General features: G+C 35.1%; 2 protein-coding genes across 2 annotated transcripts in view; one reads left to right on the top strand and one right to left on the bottom strand.

The window, feature by feature from the left end:
- Positions 1-3,748: 3,748 nt before the first annotated feature.
- On the bottom strand, positions 3,749-11,558 carry LOC114457578 (sterile alpha motif domain-containing protein 10-like). The gene is made up of 4 exons (XM_028439533.1): positions 11,531-11,558; positions 4,901-5,032; positions 4,694-4,834; positions 3,749-3,877 (listed from the first exon to the last, which is right to left on the bottom strand). Exons 2-4 carry the CDS (start codon positions 5,019-5,021, stop codon positions 3,861-3,863), a joined length of 279 nt encoding a protein of 92 aa, XP_028295334.1. The 5' UTR covers positions 5,022-5,032; positions 11,531-11,558; the 3' UTR covers positions 3,749-3,860.
- Positions 11,559-12,797: 1,239 nt separating this feature from the next.
- scara5 (scavenger receptor class A, member 5 (putative)) overlaps positions 12,798-17,224 on the top strand; it is a 64,275-nt gene continuing 59,848 nt past the window's right edge. The window contains exon 1 of the mRNA XM_028439512.1: positions 12,798-13,043. The gene's annotated coding sequence lies outside the window, so the exon portion shown is untranslated. The remainder of the gene's footprint in view (positions 13,044-17,224) is intronic.

Below are 17,224 nucleotides of genomic sequence, written 5' to 3'. Positions count from 1 at the left end.
TTTCCGTTATTTATGTGTATGTTTGTAGTCATTTTGCATATTTGTGTTTTTTATATTTTATTCTTATTTTGTTTGTTTCTGGAGTCCTTTTGTTGTCATTTAGTGTATTTCTGTTATTTTTGTGTATTACTGTTGTCCCTTTGTGTGTTTTTGTCATATTATATTTCTAGTCATTTTGTGCATTTATGTCGGGGGCCACACATAATTGTTGCAGTTATGTATATTTAATATTCACAGTTTTGTTGTTGAGCTTTACGTTAATTGTGGTTTTAATCAGTTTTTATTTCTTAAATTGATATTAATTTTTTTTCTGAGTTCAAAGTTTAAGTGTAAAAAGCTCTTTTTATTTTTTTATTTTTAATTTCTACTCTATTGCTTCCAGTAGAAGATAAATCATGTGCCACGAGTCCATTGATGTTCAGTGGAAAAAATGGGCCGTTTGTTGACAAAACCCATTTCCCGTTGTGTAGGTAACAAAGTACACTTCAGTGTTCCTCGTTTGTCTTGACAAATGTTTAGGATGCCCGGGGTTGGCTGGTGAACAGGTGCACTGAGCTAATAAACTCAGAAAAAGCTGTGAAATACATTTTATTTTACTCACTTTTTCTCTGAAATTTCACTTAAATATACGTCTAAAGCCAATTTAAAAACCTCCTCAATTCAACAGAATCAAGTATGAAGTACACATGGGCTGTGGAAACGTAGCAAACATCCGCTCTACGTATCCGTTCCCACCGAGGGAACAGTTTGACTCAATGTGTGGACAGTTTATACGATACTCGTTGTCGTCCACGGCTAAAATAAAAAGTCTCAGGGGCCAAAGCTTGGGTCGTGTCTCTTTACTTTACGCTGTCATTGCATTGCTAAAAGGCTCCGTGGCAGACATCCAGCAGCAGGAAAGAGAAACCGCTGAAACATGAAAACCAAAGACACTCAATGATAAACTACAGGAGAAAATCATCATATTTAATGTAAAATAACACGGTTCTCATTGTCTCATTGACGACAATGGATCAGGGAGTTTCTGTGACAACCAAAAGAAAAAAAAAAGACTTCCTGTTCTCCTTAAAATCATGTTTTAAAACTGGGTTTCTCAAATGTGGGTACGTGTACCCCTAGAGGTACGCAATGGCACAACTTGAGAGAGAGAACAAGGGGAAAAGTGGAAAATGAACAAATAAAGTGTGATGATTGGAAATGATAAAAACTATAGAAATAAATCTATTCCTGAGCCACTGAATCATTGTTTTTCAACCTTGGGGTCGGGACCCCATGTGGGGTCACCTGAAATGTCTAGTAATTGACACATTTTTTAAATGACTGATTAAAAATCAAAATTCCTTCGTTTTTGAATTATTATTCTTTTACAAATTAAAACAACACACAATCTTAAACAATACTTTCACTTTGTCACATTTAAATCTAGTTAAAATAATAATAATAATAATAATAATAATAATAATAATAATAATAAAGTGCAGTATTAACACTTTTGAAAATTTTATTCTCTTTTTTTTTAATTCATTAAAACAACACAATCCTAAACAACTGTATTTCTATACTTTCACTTTGTGAAATATAAATCTAGTTCAACTAAAATGCAGTAAAATTAAAAAAAGAAAAATATTTGAGCTCAAACATGATCAAAAACAAATTCTAGAAAAAAAAGTCTATAGAATGTTTATAGAATAAACCAGTGGTTAAGACGTCTGTTGATTATGTCTTTAAGGTTGAGAAATTAATACAATAACAAAACAGAATAACTACAACAAATATAATTTTAACCTGAAAAAACTATTTTAATAAATATTTTTCATAATAAGAATTAATAAGGTTTGATGTTCTAAAGCAGGGATTCTCAACCTTGAGGTCAGGACCCAATTTGGGGCCGTGAGACACTGGGAGGAGGTCACCAGATGCCTTTAAGAAACTAAGAATATTTTTTCTTTTTACAATTTGAGCCAATTTTTGCTTATTTTTACAATTTTTCTGCAACTACACTAAATGTAACGTATTTTAACCTGTTTTTATCACATTTTCTTGCCATATTTTTGCTCCTTTTAATGTATTTTTGCTACATTTCTGACACGTCTACATCACATTTCAATGTTTATTCTGCACATTTTTCCCACTAAATGTCACATGTTGACCCATTATTGTCACTTTTAACCTCTTTTTACCATATTTCATGCCCATTATTTGCCAGTTTAAACTAATTTTTCCAATATTGACATATTTTGAATCTCATTTTCCACCATTTTTTGTCACTTTGAACCCATTTTCTAATTAAAACAAGGCTTTAACATCGTTAAGATGACTATAAACTATGGCCCAAATAACAGTAAACTTTGGTTGAGAACCAACGTTTTAAAGAACCAGATTCTGGAACAAAGCTTGAACTGAAATGTTGATGTAAAGCAAACAAAGGTAAAGTTTCTTCTCCCTTTAGTCACATGGTTCTATTCCACGCACAGCTGGAGTCTTAATGAGACACTATTCTGTCAGCGCTAAAATACCAGGACGTGATACATGATTGATAACATAGCTGTGATGTGACTACATTGTATTTTAATCACACACGCTCTATTCATCCGTCTCCTGCTGAACATTAATATACATGTGACGCGACCTTTTGATTTCCTGTTATTTCCACTGCAGAGCTTTTTTTTCTGTGTGAAAGCAGCTCCAGGACAAACAAACAGCACATTACAACCCAGTGGTCTCTGGGAAAAAAGACTAATGATGAGGGAAAAATAAATGATATAAAGCCAGCAGGAAGGATTATACAGTTTTTAATTATTCAGCCAAAAACACACGCTAACACAGCTGTAATACAGAAATGAAAGATAATATTTTAGTGTTTTAGAAAAGAATGAAATGCAACAAACCATAAACCAGTGGTCAGAGGTGAAAGTAATAGATTACTCACGTTACTGTATTTGAGTTACTTTTACTTGTACTTCAGTTCCTTTTTAAAAGAAGTAACTAGTTATAATTTAAATTATTAGTTTTAGTTTTAAAATGATCAACAGACATTGTGAAACTAGAAAAAAAGAAATAACCAGACAACAATCAAACGCATCACATCAGCCGACCAATCAGATTGCACGTAACGCATCACATCATAGCTGTCATTTCTTTCTTTTGTTTTTAGTGGTTTTTGTGTATTTTTGTGTATTTTTCTGTCATTTAGTGTTTTATTCGAGTCATTTTTGTGTTTTTCTTGTAATTGTATGTTTTTTAAGTCGTTTTGTGCAGGTTTGTTGTCTTTTTGTGTATTTTTCTATCATTTTGTGTTTCTCTTGTGTTTTCATGTGTTTTTAAGAGTTGTTTTTGTGTAGTTTTGTTGTCCTTTTGTGTAGTTTTCTGCCATTTTGTGTTTTGTTGTGGTTTGATGAGTTTTGAAAGTAATTTTTTAGCATTTCAGATAATTTTAGGCTTTTCATATTGTCCTTTTGTGCATTTTTCTGTCATTTTTCTTTGTCATTTCAAATCATGTATTTATATGTATTTATATGTTGACTCGTCTGCACTGACACACAGAACCAGTGTAAAATCTAAAGCAGCAGCTGTTTGTACATAAAGTATATTTCTCTCTAAAATAAAACACATTATGATACTGTTTACTTTCAGACTGAGCCACTGTTGTGCAGGTGAAATAAAACAAATTTGGGTCCTTCTGCACAGGCTCTGATTTCATGCAGGAAATGAGTTTCTTGCTCTTCATTCCTCATCGATTCTGCTCTTGTTTATTTTTCTTCCACTCCCACATTTCTGTCTCCTTCACACGGACGACTGGATTGATGGGAAATAAAACGAGTCAGCCTGACTCCGTTTGTAGCGACGACTTTTTCAGTTACTCATGAAGAAAAACACTCTGAATGGAAAGAACAGGAGTTAAAAAAAACCAACAGGAAATAATCAGAATCTGTTGTTGGATTCTTGGCACTTTCAAAATAAAAGCATGCAGGGAAATCATAAGTTAAGCCAGGGGTTGTCAACCTTGGGGTCAAGACCCCACTGGGAGGGGCCTAATATTTTTTTTTACCCTTTTTCTACAACTACACTAAACTTCCCATATTTTAACCTATTTTCATCACATTTTCTTGCCATATTTTTGCTTTTTTTAATGTATTTTTGCTACATTTCTCCCATTTCTGACACTTTTACATCACATTTCAATGCATTTTCTGCACATTTCTTCTACTTTCCAGACATGTTCAGCACTTATAAAGCCTTTCCACCACTGTTCCACCTAATGTTGCATATGTTGACCAATTATTGTCACTTTTAACCTTTTTCACCAGATTTCATGTTTATTTTGCCCGTTATTTGCCAGTTTAAACTAATTGTTCCAATATTGACACTTTGAACGCTTTTTACCACTTTTTTTTGTCTCTAATTTGCAACTTTCAATCAATTTCTTTGGTTTTTAAAATCCATTTCACCACCTTTTCCACCATTTTTGGTCACTTTTAACCCATTTTATTATTATTATTTCCCCAAAAATCTCTCCCCTTTATTCCCCTTATAGATGGTCCTGTCTCCACATGACTGTTCTTCAATGTCCATGTTCAGCTACAGTGGGGGTCCCCGCTCTCTGGGACCTTTATTTTGGAGCTCGTGACCTGAACAGGTTGAGAACCCCTGCTCTAAGCCTATAGAACGTTATCAGATGTTATTCATTTCCCACCTGAGCAGATGTCACTGAGCTCATCCATCTCCTCTCTAACTCTGAGGAGCAGAACATCCTGGAGGATTCCCTCCTGCTGATCTTCGTCGTCCACCCCCAGCAGCTCCAGGTGATGAGCTCGAAGTCTGAGCAGAGCTCGGCCTGAGGACGACACGACATCACTTCCTGTGTGAGGAGCTTTCAGAGGGTGAATGAGCTGAACTCTACCTGATATGCAGTGTTTGAGGATGGCTTTATGGAGCAGCATCATGTGGTGGGGGTAGTGAGTCTGGACCCAGTCCAACACGTCCTCCACCGACCAGGACGACGTCCGCTTGGCCTCGTCCATGTGACCAGCGCCTCAGTGACAAAAACAAACATTCATTTAGAGCTGCAACTCATCGTTATTTTTATAATCCATTAATCGATCAGTAGATTCATCGATTCATCACATTTTATTTTTTAAAACACATTTAAACTCTACTTAAGCTGATTAAACTGAACTTAAAATGTCTCTCACGCACAAACAAACGCTCGAGCAAGCAAGTCACACACAAACACTGGCGCGCACACACAAACCCAGCTCTGTGAAGTCAATCAACACTTTGCAGCACATGAACAGTGCGCACGCCCGTGAAACAGGAAGTGTCTGTTCCCTGTTTCCACGGAGACGGAGGTATTTTCAAAAACTCTGGAGCACGTTTTTTTATAAAGTTCTGTTTTTAAACAGGGTTCCTACAGCTTTAAGTCAAATTAAATTCAAGACTTTTTAAGAATTTTATTGCCATTTGAAATTAAATTTAAGACCAAGTTCACAGTGAACATAATTATGGGAAAAAAACACCTCATTAATTATTCTAGTGTCTAGTGCAGACGTGCAACTATGGTCCCAAAGTACACACAAATAATACACAAAATAGCAGTAAAATACACACAAAAAACAGACTAAAATAATCAAATTCACTCCAAAATCACAAGACGACTACAAAAGTAGACAGAAATCTATCAAACAACATAAATACAAAAAATTCAAACATTAAGAAAAATCTTTGTTGGCAATATTCATTGAATTTACATTTCCCATGTTGTTTATACATTAAAAAAACTAAAAAACAGATGTGAGACTAATTACAATCATAAAATCATACTTATGTGTTAAAATTTAAAACTTTTGAAACATTGATTTGAGACATTTTAATGACATTTAAGGCCTATTTTGTAGATTCCTGGATTTAATGCCTTTTAAGCCTTTTTTAGGATGCGTGGGAACCCTGGTAAACAAACAGACAAAACTGTTGCGTTTTCACGTGAAAATGTTGTGGTTTGAGCTCAAACTGCACATCGAGCAACACAAGCCAAAGTGGGGATTTTTCAAAATAAAATAAATACTGTAGTGTACACCCTGTTTATTCTTATTCAGTTTACAGTGCACACATGCTTTAATGTTACTAAATAAAGATTGTTTTCAGTTGAGCTGGTTAGATGTTAACTATAAAAATAAGAGTTGTTCTCTGTCGTCCTACACAACATGTGGGAGGTTTCTTTGACTCCACGGGAGAATCTGAAGAATCTCCAGTGGAAATAATAACGTAAAATGTTTGTAAAATGACAGATGAAACGTTAAACCGAGGTCGTTTGAGTCCAACGTAACTTTTCTAGCAGCTTCTGCGTCAACGTGTCGTCGTCCCTCAGCAGAAGCTCAGGAAGTCAGAATGTCAGCACCTGCTCTGACGACGCACACCTCCACGTCGCCAAATGTCGCTCCGTCCTGGTATTTGACGCTGGGGATTAAACGTCCCTCCCCTTTAAGCCTATTTTCCAGTGATTAACTCGACATTATGACAAACGCTGAAGCACGCCTGATGGGTTCCTCCGCCGAGCGAAGCTGGATTCAACAAACTTTGGAGTTCACAGAAGTTTGTCTGTTATTTGGCTGCTTTCCCAGGTCCATCCTCCAGAGTTGTAGCGCTACGGGGCCCAAGCTGCTAAACCGCTAACGTGACCTTTTCAGCAGGTTTTACAAATATCTGAAACTGCTAATGGTGAAGAGTGCGATGGGCTGAGGGAGGAGGGGCACATGCACTGTGACAGAGCAAAGAGGAAGAGGAGGAGAGTGGGGTGAGGTGAGGGTAAAGGAAAACTTTCCTCAAGTTAAAATGGTCAGAATATTTTCTGTATGGATGTTTCTACATGGAATCACTGTTCATATGTAAAAATAAGAAGTTTAAATGGTCTCCATCTAAAGCTGCAGCAGTGTTTCATCTATAAATCATCAGGTCGCAGAACAAACGCCTCGTGTTGTTCTGCGACACAGAATACATATTATTATTATTATTATTATTATTATTATTACATACATTTTTATTAGAGCGCTGTTTGTTACTAAATGGACCAATAATATCACGTGAACATCCATCCATTTTCATACCCACTTATTCCCGTTTAACGCTAACTGCTGCTACTAGCTACGCTAACTGCTGCTACTAGCTACGCTAACTGCTGCTACTAGCTACGCTAACTGCTGCTACTAGCTACGCTAACTGCTGCTACTAGCTACGCTAACTGCTGCTGCTCTATGATTCCCACAGAAACAACCTTTACCTCAGGCTTAGCTTCACTTATTGGCTTAAAAAACTCTTAAAAAACTGTCTTTTTTTGTTGCTATTTTCTAACATCTTCAGCGCTGACAAGACAGAATTTTTGCTCAAAATCACACTTTAGATGTAGCATGGGGGCGTGGCCTGACTTTTCCTTCTCTTCCTCACTCGTGATCAGTTGTTACATTCAGTTTTATGTTTACAATGACATTTACAGTGATTTTAACTCAATAAAAGAAACAACTTCAACATTTAATCAAAACATCTAAATGAGGTTCTGGAGCCGAGAAAATACGTGACGGTCAAAATCTGGGAGGTGCCGTAGGATCCGGCCCAAATGAAGCTCTAAGCAGCAGTATGTAGAATCAACCATAGTCCCTCCCTCTACTCACCGATATCCTGGTGAACGCGCACAGCTTGCCGAGATATTGCGATATTTCATAGCGTGATTATCGTATCGATCCCAAAAAATGTCCAAATCGATTATTTTTAAATCATGGTTTTTAACAAAAACACAATTTCATTGCGCTAACATTAGCATAGCACATAAACGCCCAGTCACTAGGTGTCAGAGAACGTACCATCAGACCGTGTTAATCTTCGTTTTTTAAAAAGGAATTTAAGAACTTAACAGAATCAGAATCTGTTGTAGAAGCAAAAGTTTAACTTTTTTTGGAAAAATGTTATTTGACACTTTGATAATCATTCAACTTGTTTTTTTTTTATATTTCTACTTGAATTAAAGTTGGTTATCTTTTACTTGTTCTTGCAAGATTATGTTATGGTTTCATTTATTGAGATTGCTAAAATTACTACGCAGAAGTCAAGGACACATCAAAGCAATCAGCAGATGCCTCTGAAGAAGACTGGCAGTTGACAGTCAAAACCTGTCAGGAGATCAAAGTAAATTTCTTGAAAAAAAGTTGTCTGAATAAATGAAACTGTAACTTATCCTCTCAGAACACTTTGGATTACAATATGATGTTTGACCAAATGTTGCAATAAAAAACAACTTACATACTGCAGCTTTAAACACGAACACAGGAGAACACAGCAAAAAAAAAAATGACAGCTTCAGCTTCATGTGCATGAAGCCAAAGACACAATCCTGGTCTAAACTGAATCAAAACATGTGTTTTAAATAATTTACTAATTGTCTGTTGCAGTTTTTCCACCAAAAAAAACAAATAATCAAGTTATGTAATCAAAATAAAGTAAAAATCTTTCATCTTTTATCCATTTTAGGCTAAATCATGCATAACTAATTTTGTTCCTGATACATTTTACTTCTCATTAAAATTTCTGAACTTGTTTCGAGTTCCTGATTAAAAACAAAAAACTATTAAAAACATGTTTTTCTCATTGTTTTGTGCGACGCTCTAAGCGAAATAAGTCCACACATACTTCTGTGGTGAACGAAAGCATTATGGACTGAACTAAATGAACACATATCGTTGTTAGCGAAAGGAAACAAACCTAATGTGTCTGATGAGGTTGCACACTGATTTATTTTAGTCCCTGTTTTATTAAACTTATTAACTTGTGTTTCAAACTGCAGCCAAACAGATGAAGCGCTCGGAGCAGATTCTCCTCGTGACCTGCTGTACTGGATCATCTCCCGCCTTCTGCTGCCAGTTTGATGCTTTCATTGAGCTCCAGGGAAGAGAAGTTAAAGAACAGAGTGGGCAGCGCTGCTTTCTTCAGTCACAAACTTCTTCACCAACGAGACGTCAGACTTTTTCTGCTGTTTTCAAGGTCATTGTGGCATTTGTGGTCAAAACTTTTCACTACAGTTTTTCTCAAATTAATTCGACAAGAAACAACATTACTTATTATAATGTACATAATATACAGATATTTTGAGTGACTGCACAAAGTTAGTTAGTTCTCGTAGTATAGTTCTGTATAGTATAAGTTTTCAGTGAAATGATCCCAATCTTTTGGGACTTTAGGTTGGTTCTTCTTCTGTTGCACAAAGTGGTCGTCGATCTGATGTTATCATGACTTCACAACATTAAACGACGCGCGCAAATTTTTGCAGTCAACATTATGAATTATGTCACTAATCATTTTTGCATTATTGTATATGTTACACACATTGGGGTTAGCATGAATCTGGAGACGGTTTATATAGTTAGTTCTATTTTTAGTGAGGATGCCTCCTGCACATCGTTACTCCTTTTTTCTTCCGTCTGCGTTAACTCCTCCTACACCGTTTGTTCGATTTTGATAAATAATCTATCAAAAAATTCAGAAAGTCCTCAAGATGTATGCTTGTACTTTTATAATCTGTAACTTTTAAACTTTTTGACTTATTACATTTTTTTCTTTCCCATTCATTTTATTGAAAAATTCAGCTTTTTCAACTTTTAACCCCTTCATCTCCAAATATTCTTCAACTAATTCCAACTTTTTTTTTTTTTTTTTTTTAATGTTTTCAACCCATTTCAACATTTTTCAACCAACCTTAATGCTAATGTTCAGCTATTGCTAGGTTAATGCTATTGCTTGGTTAATGCTAATGCAAGGCTGATGCTAATGCTAGGTTAGTGCTAATGCTTGGTTAATGCCATTGCTAGGCTAATACGATGCTAATGCTAAAGCAAGCTAATGCTATGCTAATGCAGTGCCACATGGGCCAGCGCCTGCATCCTCACTTACATTTTCTTCAGGCATTGTAAATATTCTAGTTTCTTTAGTTTTTTTTATTTTATATCCCAAGAAAGAGTAACCTTTATTTTATAAATTAAAACAATTGCAAAATTTGATCATAGTTTCTATTAGGTATCAGATATAAATAAATAAACAGGCATAGTTATGTGTAAAATAAAACATGCCACAAATTCTTGCAAAACTACTTCCTGTACTTCTGAAGCATAAAAATAAAAAAATATATATCATAGTTCACCTAATTGTTCCATATTAAACATTTTAAGGGCTTCTGGTCATTAACACCTATTAAAACTTATACTTAAAACCTTACCATCAATTCTCAATGGGATTAATTAAGTTAACTATTGCCTATAATTGTATATTTTTCTGATTAAAGAGTACGTAAGGGAATGTCGAGGAAAAATCATGTCAAAAATAATAGAAAAATATCACATTTCTGTTCATTTACGACACATTCAACCACACGTATTACTGCAAAAAACATTGTGTAACTAAGTTAAGTTTATTTATAAAGTCATATTTTCAAATGACTTTGGTGCAAACTATTCAGTAACAAATATCTACAAGTGAATAATAGTCAAGGTGTTGTTTTTAAGTGTAAAATCATTCTGTGGACCAGCTTTAATAGTTACAGGACATAAAAAACGACACATGCCTTCACACGTTTAATGAACTTCGTGTCTGGACGAGTGTGAGCTCCAAAACAAGTCCTCAACAGCTTTTTGTCTTTTACACACATTTTTCTTACCAAAATAAATAAAAAATAGAAAAAATATGCTTTTATTTTGAAATAAATAATTTTAGGCAGCAGATTTGTTTCTTGGTTTCTTTCAGCAGATGTTTTTCACCGACGAATACAGATTTTTAAATGTTTTTTATACTCAAAAATCTAATTCTCCTTTGAATAGCATTTGTTGACTAAATATTTGGAGTTTGAAAATGAAAACTAAGACAAAGATATAATTCAGTAATAGTTGGTTGTCCTGAATGTAATGATTGACAGAAGGAAAATAGTATTTTCTCATAAAGAAGTCATTCTGCCACCTTGTGGTTTCCTGCGGTAGTACAAGGTTTCAAAGTCTAATCTGGCCTCTTAAATCAGCAGCTTTTCTATATTTTTTAACACGTTTAGAGTTTAAAACCTCAGAAACAATCGTTTTGATTTGTGTTCAAATTTAGATAAAACAGATTATTTCATCTACAGAGCTTTCTTTGTGGATTTTACGGTTATGTTCAGAGTAAATTATCGTTCAAATGACGCCGAATAGAAGTAATTCACATTAAAATAATATTTGGGTCTAATTAATATTCATACCTGCATTACAAAGATAGAAACAATCTAATTATGAAAAATGAAACAGAGTTTGGTATGTCGCACTGTGTGCAGGAGAACACAGAGGCACGCCCAGGTGATTTACACTCAACGACATAAAAAAGTATTATTACTAAAAAAACAATAACTATATAACATAATACCTTAAGTTAATGCTTAGTAATCACGTGTTTTACCTTGTAAAGAAGTTTGTTTTTACCTCCAGCAGGATTCCTTTGTGTTTTTCCCAAATTTAAGAGCGACTCGTGTGTTTACCTGTCTGGAGCCTTCTTTTCCTCTTAGCTTTGGCCCCGCCCATTAAGGGGCGTGTACATCTTATCTTGATGCCTTAAACCAGGGGTTCTCAACCTTGGGGTCAGGACCCCATTTCACCAGATGCTTTCAAGAAACTAAGACTTTTTTTAAAAAAAATATTTATTTTTAACAATTTGAGCACATTTTTGCTTTTTTTTTTTTTTTTTTTAACCATTTACCAAACTCACCATATTTTAACATATTTTCATCACTTTTTCTTGCTATATTTTGGCTCATTTTATTACATTTTTGCTACATATCTCCCATTTCTAACACTTCTACATCACATTTCAATTCCTTTTCTGAACACTTATAAACACTTTCTACCACTTTTACACCTAATGTCACATATGTTGACCCATTATTGTCATTTTTAACCTCTTTTCACCATATTTCATGTTTATTTTTTTAATTTTTGCTAATTTAACCACTTTCACCATTAACCATGCCCATTATTTGCCAGTTTAAACTAATTGTTGCAATATTGACACTTTGAACCCTTTTTACCACTTTTTCCATCTGTTTTTGTCCATTTAATTTACAACTTTTAACCAATTTCTGTGGTTTTTAAAATCACATTTCACCAACTTTTTTTTTTTTTTTTTTTTTTTGACCATTTAATATTACTTTTAACCCATTTTATTTCACATACAGAAAAAGTGGTAAAAAGTGTTAAAAGTGTCAATATTGGAATAATTAGTAGGAATAATTAGTTTAAACTGGCAAATACTGGGCATGATAATGGTGAATGTGGTTAAAAAAAATAATCAAGAAATCTGGTGAAAAGAGGTAAAAAATGACAATAATGGTCAACATATGTGACATTAGGTGTAAAAGTGGTAGAAAGGGTTTATAAGTGATGAACATGTCTGAAAAGTGGAAAAAATGTGCAGAAAAGACATTAAAATGTGATGTAAAAGTGTCAGAAATGGGAAAAATATAACAAAAATGCATTAAAAGGAGCAAAAATATGGCAAGAAAAAGTGATAAAATAGGTTAAAATATGGTGAGTTTGGTGGAAGTTGTAGAAAAAAGGTAAAAATAAGAAAAAATGGGCTGAAATTGTTCAAAAACATGCAGAGTTTCTGGTGTTTTACCAGCAGGGGGCGGTAATGTACCACAGGTGAGTTCATCCTCACCTTTTCAGCTGCTGCTCCGCGTGCACGAGCAGCTGCTGCGCGTGCACAGACGTCAGCTGCAGGTTTGTTGTGGGTCACGTGACTTTGCTGAGTGAGGACATACAGTATATATTTCCTCCAAATGTCACAGCGTGTCTTAGTCACTCAGCGTTTCTTCCTCTTCATCTCCATGTGCGGGGCTCACGGGGCCGCGCACGCTGCAGGAACCTCCACTCATGCACGCGCTGCACTCTACTGCTGTTTCAGCTGCGAGGAGAAAGTTTTCTAACTTTGATGAGGGAACATCATGAAGAACGGACATCTGTGAATTCATCTGCACTTTGTCAACAGACGAGGTGAGAAATGAAGAAGAAGAAAAAAAGCTTTTATTTTGAAGTTTCATGTTCCTGTTTTGGCTGTGACTCGACTCGGTGTTGTAGTGTTTTGGTGAGATAGTATCCTCATAAATAATATTTAATTTAATTTATTATAATGATTACAGACTGGAATCATCTTTAGGAGGAGTTTGCATGTTCTCCCTCTGCTTTAAATCCTACACAACAGAAACAAAATATGTTTTGTTTTTTCAACTAAAAACGACTTTTTATTGTGTGTCACCTGTCATCCTTTATGAAGACTTAAGGCTTCAGTTATGCATTGACAAGCTTTAGAATACTTGTGCCAAAATCAAGGCCCGGGGGCCAAATCTGGCCCTTTGGAGCCTCAACTTTGGCCCGCAGGAGAAAATAAACATGACAGAAAACATTAATATTTGCAGGGCCTCACAGTTTGCAGTTATTTTTAATGTTAAATTAAAAAAACTTTCAATTTTCCTTACATTAATACAAACAAATTTTACCTAATTAAATAGAAATTTGTCCCAAAATCAAGGAAATTTTAGGTGTAGATCCTGTTGGGAGTGATATCTGTCACTTATTGCACATTTACTGTTTTATATACAAGTAGAAGTGCATAAAATCTGTGGCCCTACTTGAGGTCAAACTGGTCCGTATTTGGCCCCTGAACTAAAGTGTTTTTGACTTGACCTGGATGACTGAGAACCATCATAAATATGAGAATCCACGTGGTTAATTTTGTTGTTGTTGACCACAACAGTAAGTGGAAGATAAAATAAGCCATTTTTCAAAATAAAATTACATAATTCCATTCTTTATTTGTGGCCCTGTACCAAATGGTCCACGAACCTGTACCGGTCCACGCTCCGGTTCTTGAGTACCGATGGTCCAATGGTACTTGTGTCAAACTCAAGGCCCGGGGGCCAAATCTGGCCTTTTAGAGCACCAACTTTGGCACGCAGGATAAAATTGTGTAAAAATGCCAAGTAATTCACTTGTTGATATGTCAGCCCTTCCAAATACATAAATCCAATGATTATCCACAATATTTTCCAGGGAACACAGTTTATAATAATAGCAAATTGTTGAAAAATAAATCCTGCCTTTTTATAATAAAATTATTCCGCAAGTTTTTCCCAAATTGAATAAAATTTGCTCACAAACTTGGAGAAGTTTACAGATTGGATGTTGTTTCTAACTTCCATTACTTTACATATATTTATTTGGCAGAATAATGTTGAAATTGCTCATTTTCAGCCTAAAATTTGCGATGAAACTGGTCCGTAGTTTGACACCCCTGGTCTGTAGCGTATAAGACTGGGTTTTAACCTGACAGTGAGTAAACGCTGCAGAATCCAGGCTTGATTAATTCAACTTGAGGTTAAGTGAAACCTGTTGTTGGTTTAACTCATATTTAACCTGAGTATTATAAGGTTAATAACCGTTATTGAGCTTTAAGCATCAGAAAAACAAGTAAAAAATGATCCAACTGTGATCCTTCAGGGTGGTCTGCTCAACTCCCATTATTACAATTACAGAAAACCACATTAGTCAATGGGCCACAGATAAAAACCAATGCTGTACAGGCTGAAAAACACAGGAAATGCACATTAATTGATGTCATTTGTAGATTTTTCTTCTTTCTTTTTTTATCCTGCATCAGTCGTGGGTAAAATATCTGCTTTCATTGAAGGGAGAAGAAAATGTGGTTAATGTTGCACATGGATGATTGAGCAATAGCATGGGATCGTTGCCCAGTGTATGTGTAGTATTTATGATGAGAGTTTTAAAAGGATTCCACACAGAAGTTTAGTGCTGTAGACGATTAATGAGCGTAAGAACAAAGACAATGCAGACTTAAATGAACTTTTCCCTCTTTTATTCTTTAACTCAGGCCCGTCTCACCCATGGGGGATGCGACACCCGCTCTTTTATAAACATACGTAACAGACGTATTGGTCCAGTTAGATTGATTGAATGGTTATCAAGCCAATCACAGACAGACATTTAACAAAGCCGCCGTTCCGAGGGAGTAAAAAAAGAGTTAACAGTTGTAAAGTGGCCAAAAATGAGTTACAAGTGGGTAAAAATGGTTCAAAAGTGGCAAGAAAAGAATGAAAAGTGACTAAAATGGGCCAAAAACAGTCGAGAGTGGCAAAAAAAATGACAAAAAAAGAGGAAACAGGTGGTATGTAATGATGAAGGTAGCTTAAATGTGACAAATAATAGTGAAAAAGGGTAAAAATGTAAAACAAAAAGAGGCAAAATGAAAGCAAAAAAGAAAACAAGTGTTATTTAATGGGTCAAATTAGCTTATTTAGATGAAAAAGTGGCAAAAAAAAAAGGGTTAAAGAATCGACAAAAATCAGATTTTTTTAAAGAGCAACTGGTCAAAGTTTAGTGGCCCTGGTAGAGCGTTTCAACATCGTGTTTGACCGACACCTCTAAGAGGTTTGAAGATACCAGAGGATAAAGTTCACGTCCCAGGGGTCTCCTCAGCAGAGCTATGTGTGTGTTTGAGAGAGTGGTTAAAAAGCGCTTAGTCAGGACTTTCTCATTAAAGCAGAGGTCTAAGGGTCAGGTTGACATTCAGACGGCAGCTAGGGATGACTATTAGCGCTGCTAGGATAGCCTAGCAAACATCCAGACCTCTGAGAACCACGACTTATTGGGTAATTACGAGTCTGGTGAAATAAGACTTTTCATCAGTCCCTGAAGAACCTCTGAGAACCTCTGAGAACCTCTGAGAACCTCTGAGAACCTCTGAGAACCTCTCAGAGCCTCTGAGAACCTCTGAGAACCTCTGAGAACCTCTCAGACACTGGTGGGAAAACAAATGACAGCACCAAAATGTTCTCACCATCTGAAAAAAAGATATTTAAAGAATGCAAACAGCAGAAGAATGTGGTGATATTATTTAGTAATGGTCTGATGTGCAGATGAAGAAGTAAATCTGTCACATTTCTAACTCTAAACCAACAGATCTTTGGCTTTTTCACAGCAGTAACTAATAAATCTAGAGATTAGATCAATGAAATCTAGACCCTGAACCTGATTCATCTTTCACTTCTTCTTCCACATCTGGGCTGGTGATTTATTTACAACCAAATCAAAATGATACGTACAACATTAGTGAATTCAGAGGCTTTAAAATGAAATAATTAAATTAGTAATACTAGGATGATGATGTAGTGAATAAATAACAGGCCTGTATTAAATTAAATAAGTAAATAATAAAAGAAACGTGATTTTATGCAAGAAAAGTTTCAAAACAAAGCAGCCGAGGGAGGAGCTGTGTTGCCAGGTTGGGTTTAGAGCAGAGATGAGCGACGTTTATCACAGCTTGACTGTGTCAGCATTTAGAAATATGATTCATCTGATCATTAATACAATAATATTTTTCTAATAATTTTATGTGTTTTTGGAGTCATTTTGTATTTCTATATTTGTTTGTTTTTGTTGTTGTGTTGAGTGTTTTGGGAGTGAATTTGTGTATTTTTGTTGGCATTTGTGTTTTTGGAGTCATTTCATGTATTTTGTTGTTGTTTTGAATGATTTTTCTCTCATATTTGCATCTATATTTTTGTATTTGGCAATTTAAAATTGCCAAATACAAAAACATGTAACATTTAGATTTAATATTTAACATATCATTTTAACATTTAGATTTAGATTTTCTCCAACACGTGAAATCCTTGTTCTTGAGTTGGTCGTTAGCTTGTGATGAGCGGTTTGCTCTCGTCTTGGAGTCATGGGCGTGACATAAATTATTAAAATATCAGAATAAATTGTGAGATTTGAATTGAAAATTGCCAAATACATTGTTATCATAGGATTTCTTATTATTTTCCTTTTGTAACTCCTTTGTCCTGAAACTATTTTTGGAGCCAAAATGTCAAGGTCGCATCAAGTGTCAAAAACCGAAATGTTTCATATTTCTACAAATATTTATTGTCCAAGTTTGATGCTTATATTTATGAAAAGCTCATCTTAAGTAGAGTATTTATGTAATTGGACCAAAGCTGTACAACCTACCAGTAAAAAGATCAGTAGGGGTCAAAGTTCATGACGTCACAAAAAAACCTTTTTTCTCTATAACTTGGCCACACATTGAAACACAGTGCTCAGACTGGTACCATTGAACAACATTTCCTTTCAATGTGTGACCTTGACCTTTGCTC

Source organism: Gouania willdenowi, chromosome 24, assembly GCF_900634775.1.
Source record: "Gouania willdenowi chromosome 24, fGouWil2.1, whole genome shotgun sequence".
Classification (NCBI taxonomy): Eukaryota; Metazoa; Chordata; class Actinopteri; order Blenniiformes; family Gobiesocidae; genus Gouania; species Gouania willdenowi.
Note: the sequence above shows the minus strand (reverse complement) of the source record. Positions and strands in the feature narration are given on the sequence as shown.

Excerpts from the sequence above, each read along its gene's own strand:
- LOC114457578 (XM_028439533.1), bottom strand. The coding sequence starts at position 5,021 with ATGGACGAGGCCAAGCGGACGTCGTCCTGGTCGGTGGAGGACGTGTTG. Across the intron at positions 4,835-4,900 it reads CCTCAAACACTGCATATCAG|GCCGAGCTCTGCTCAGACTT; the intron begins GTAGAGTTCAGC and ends TGTCGTCCTCAG.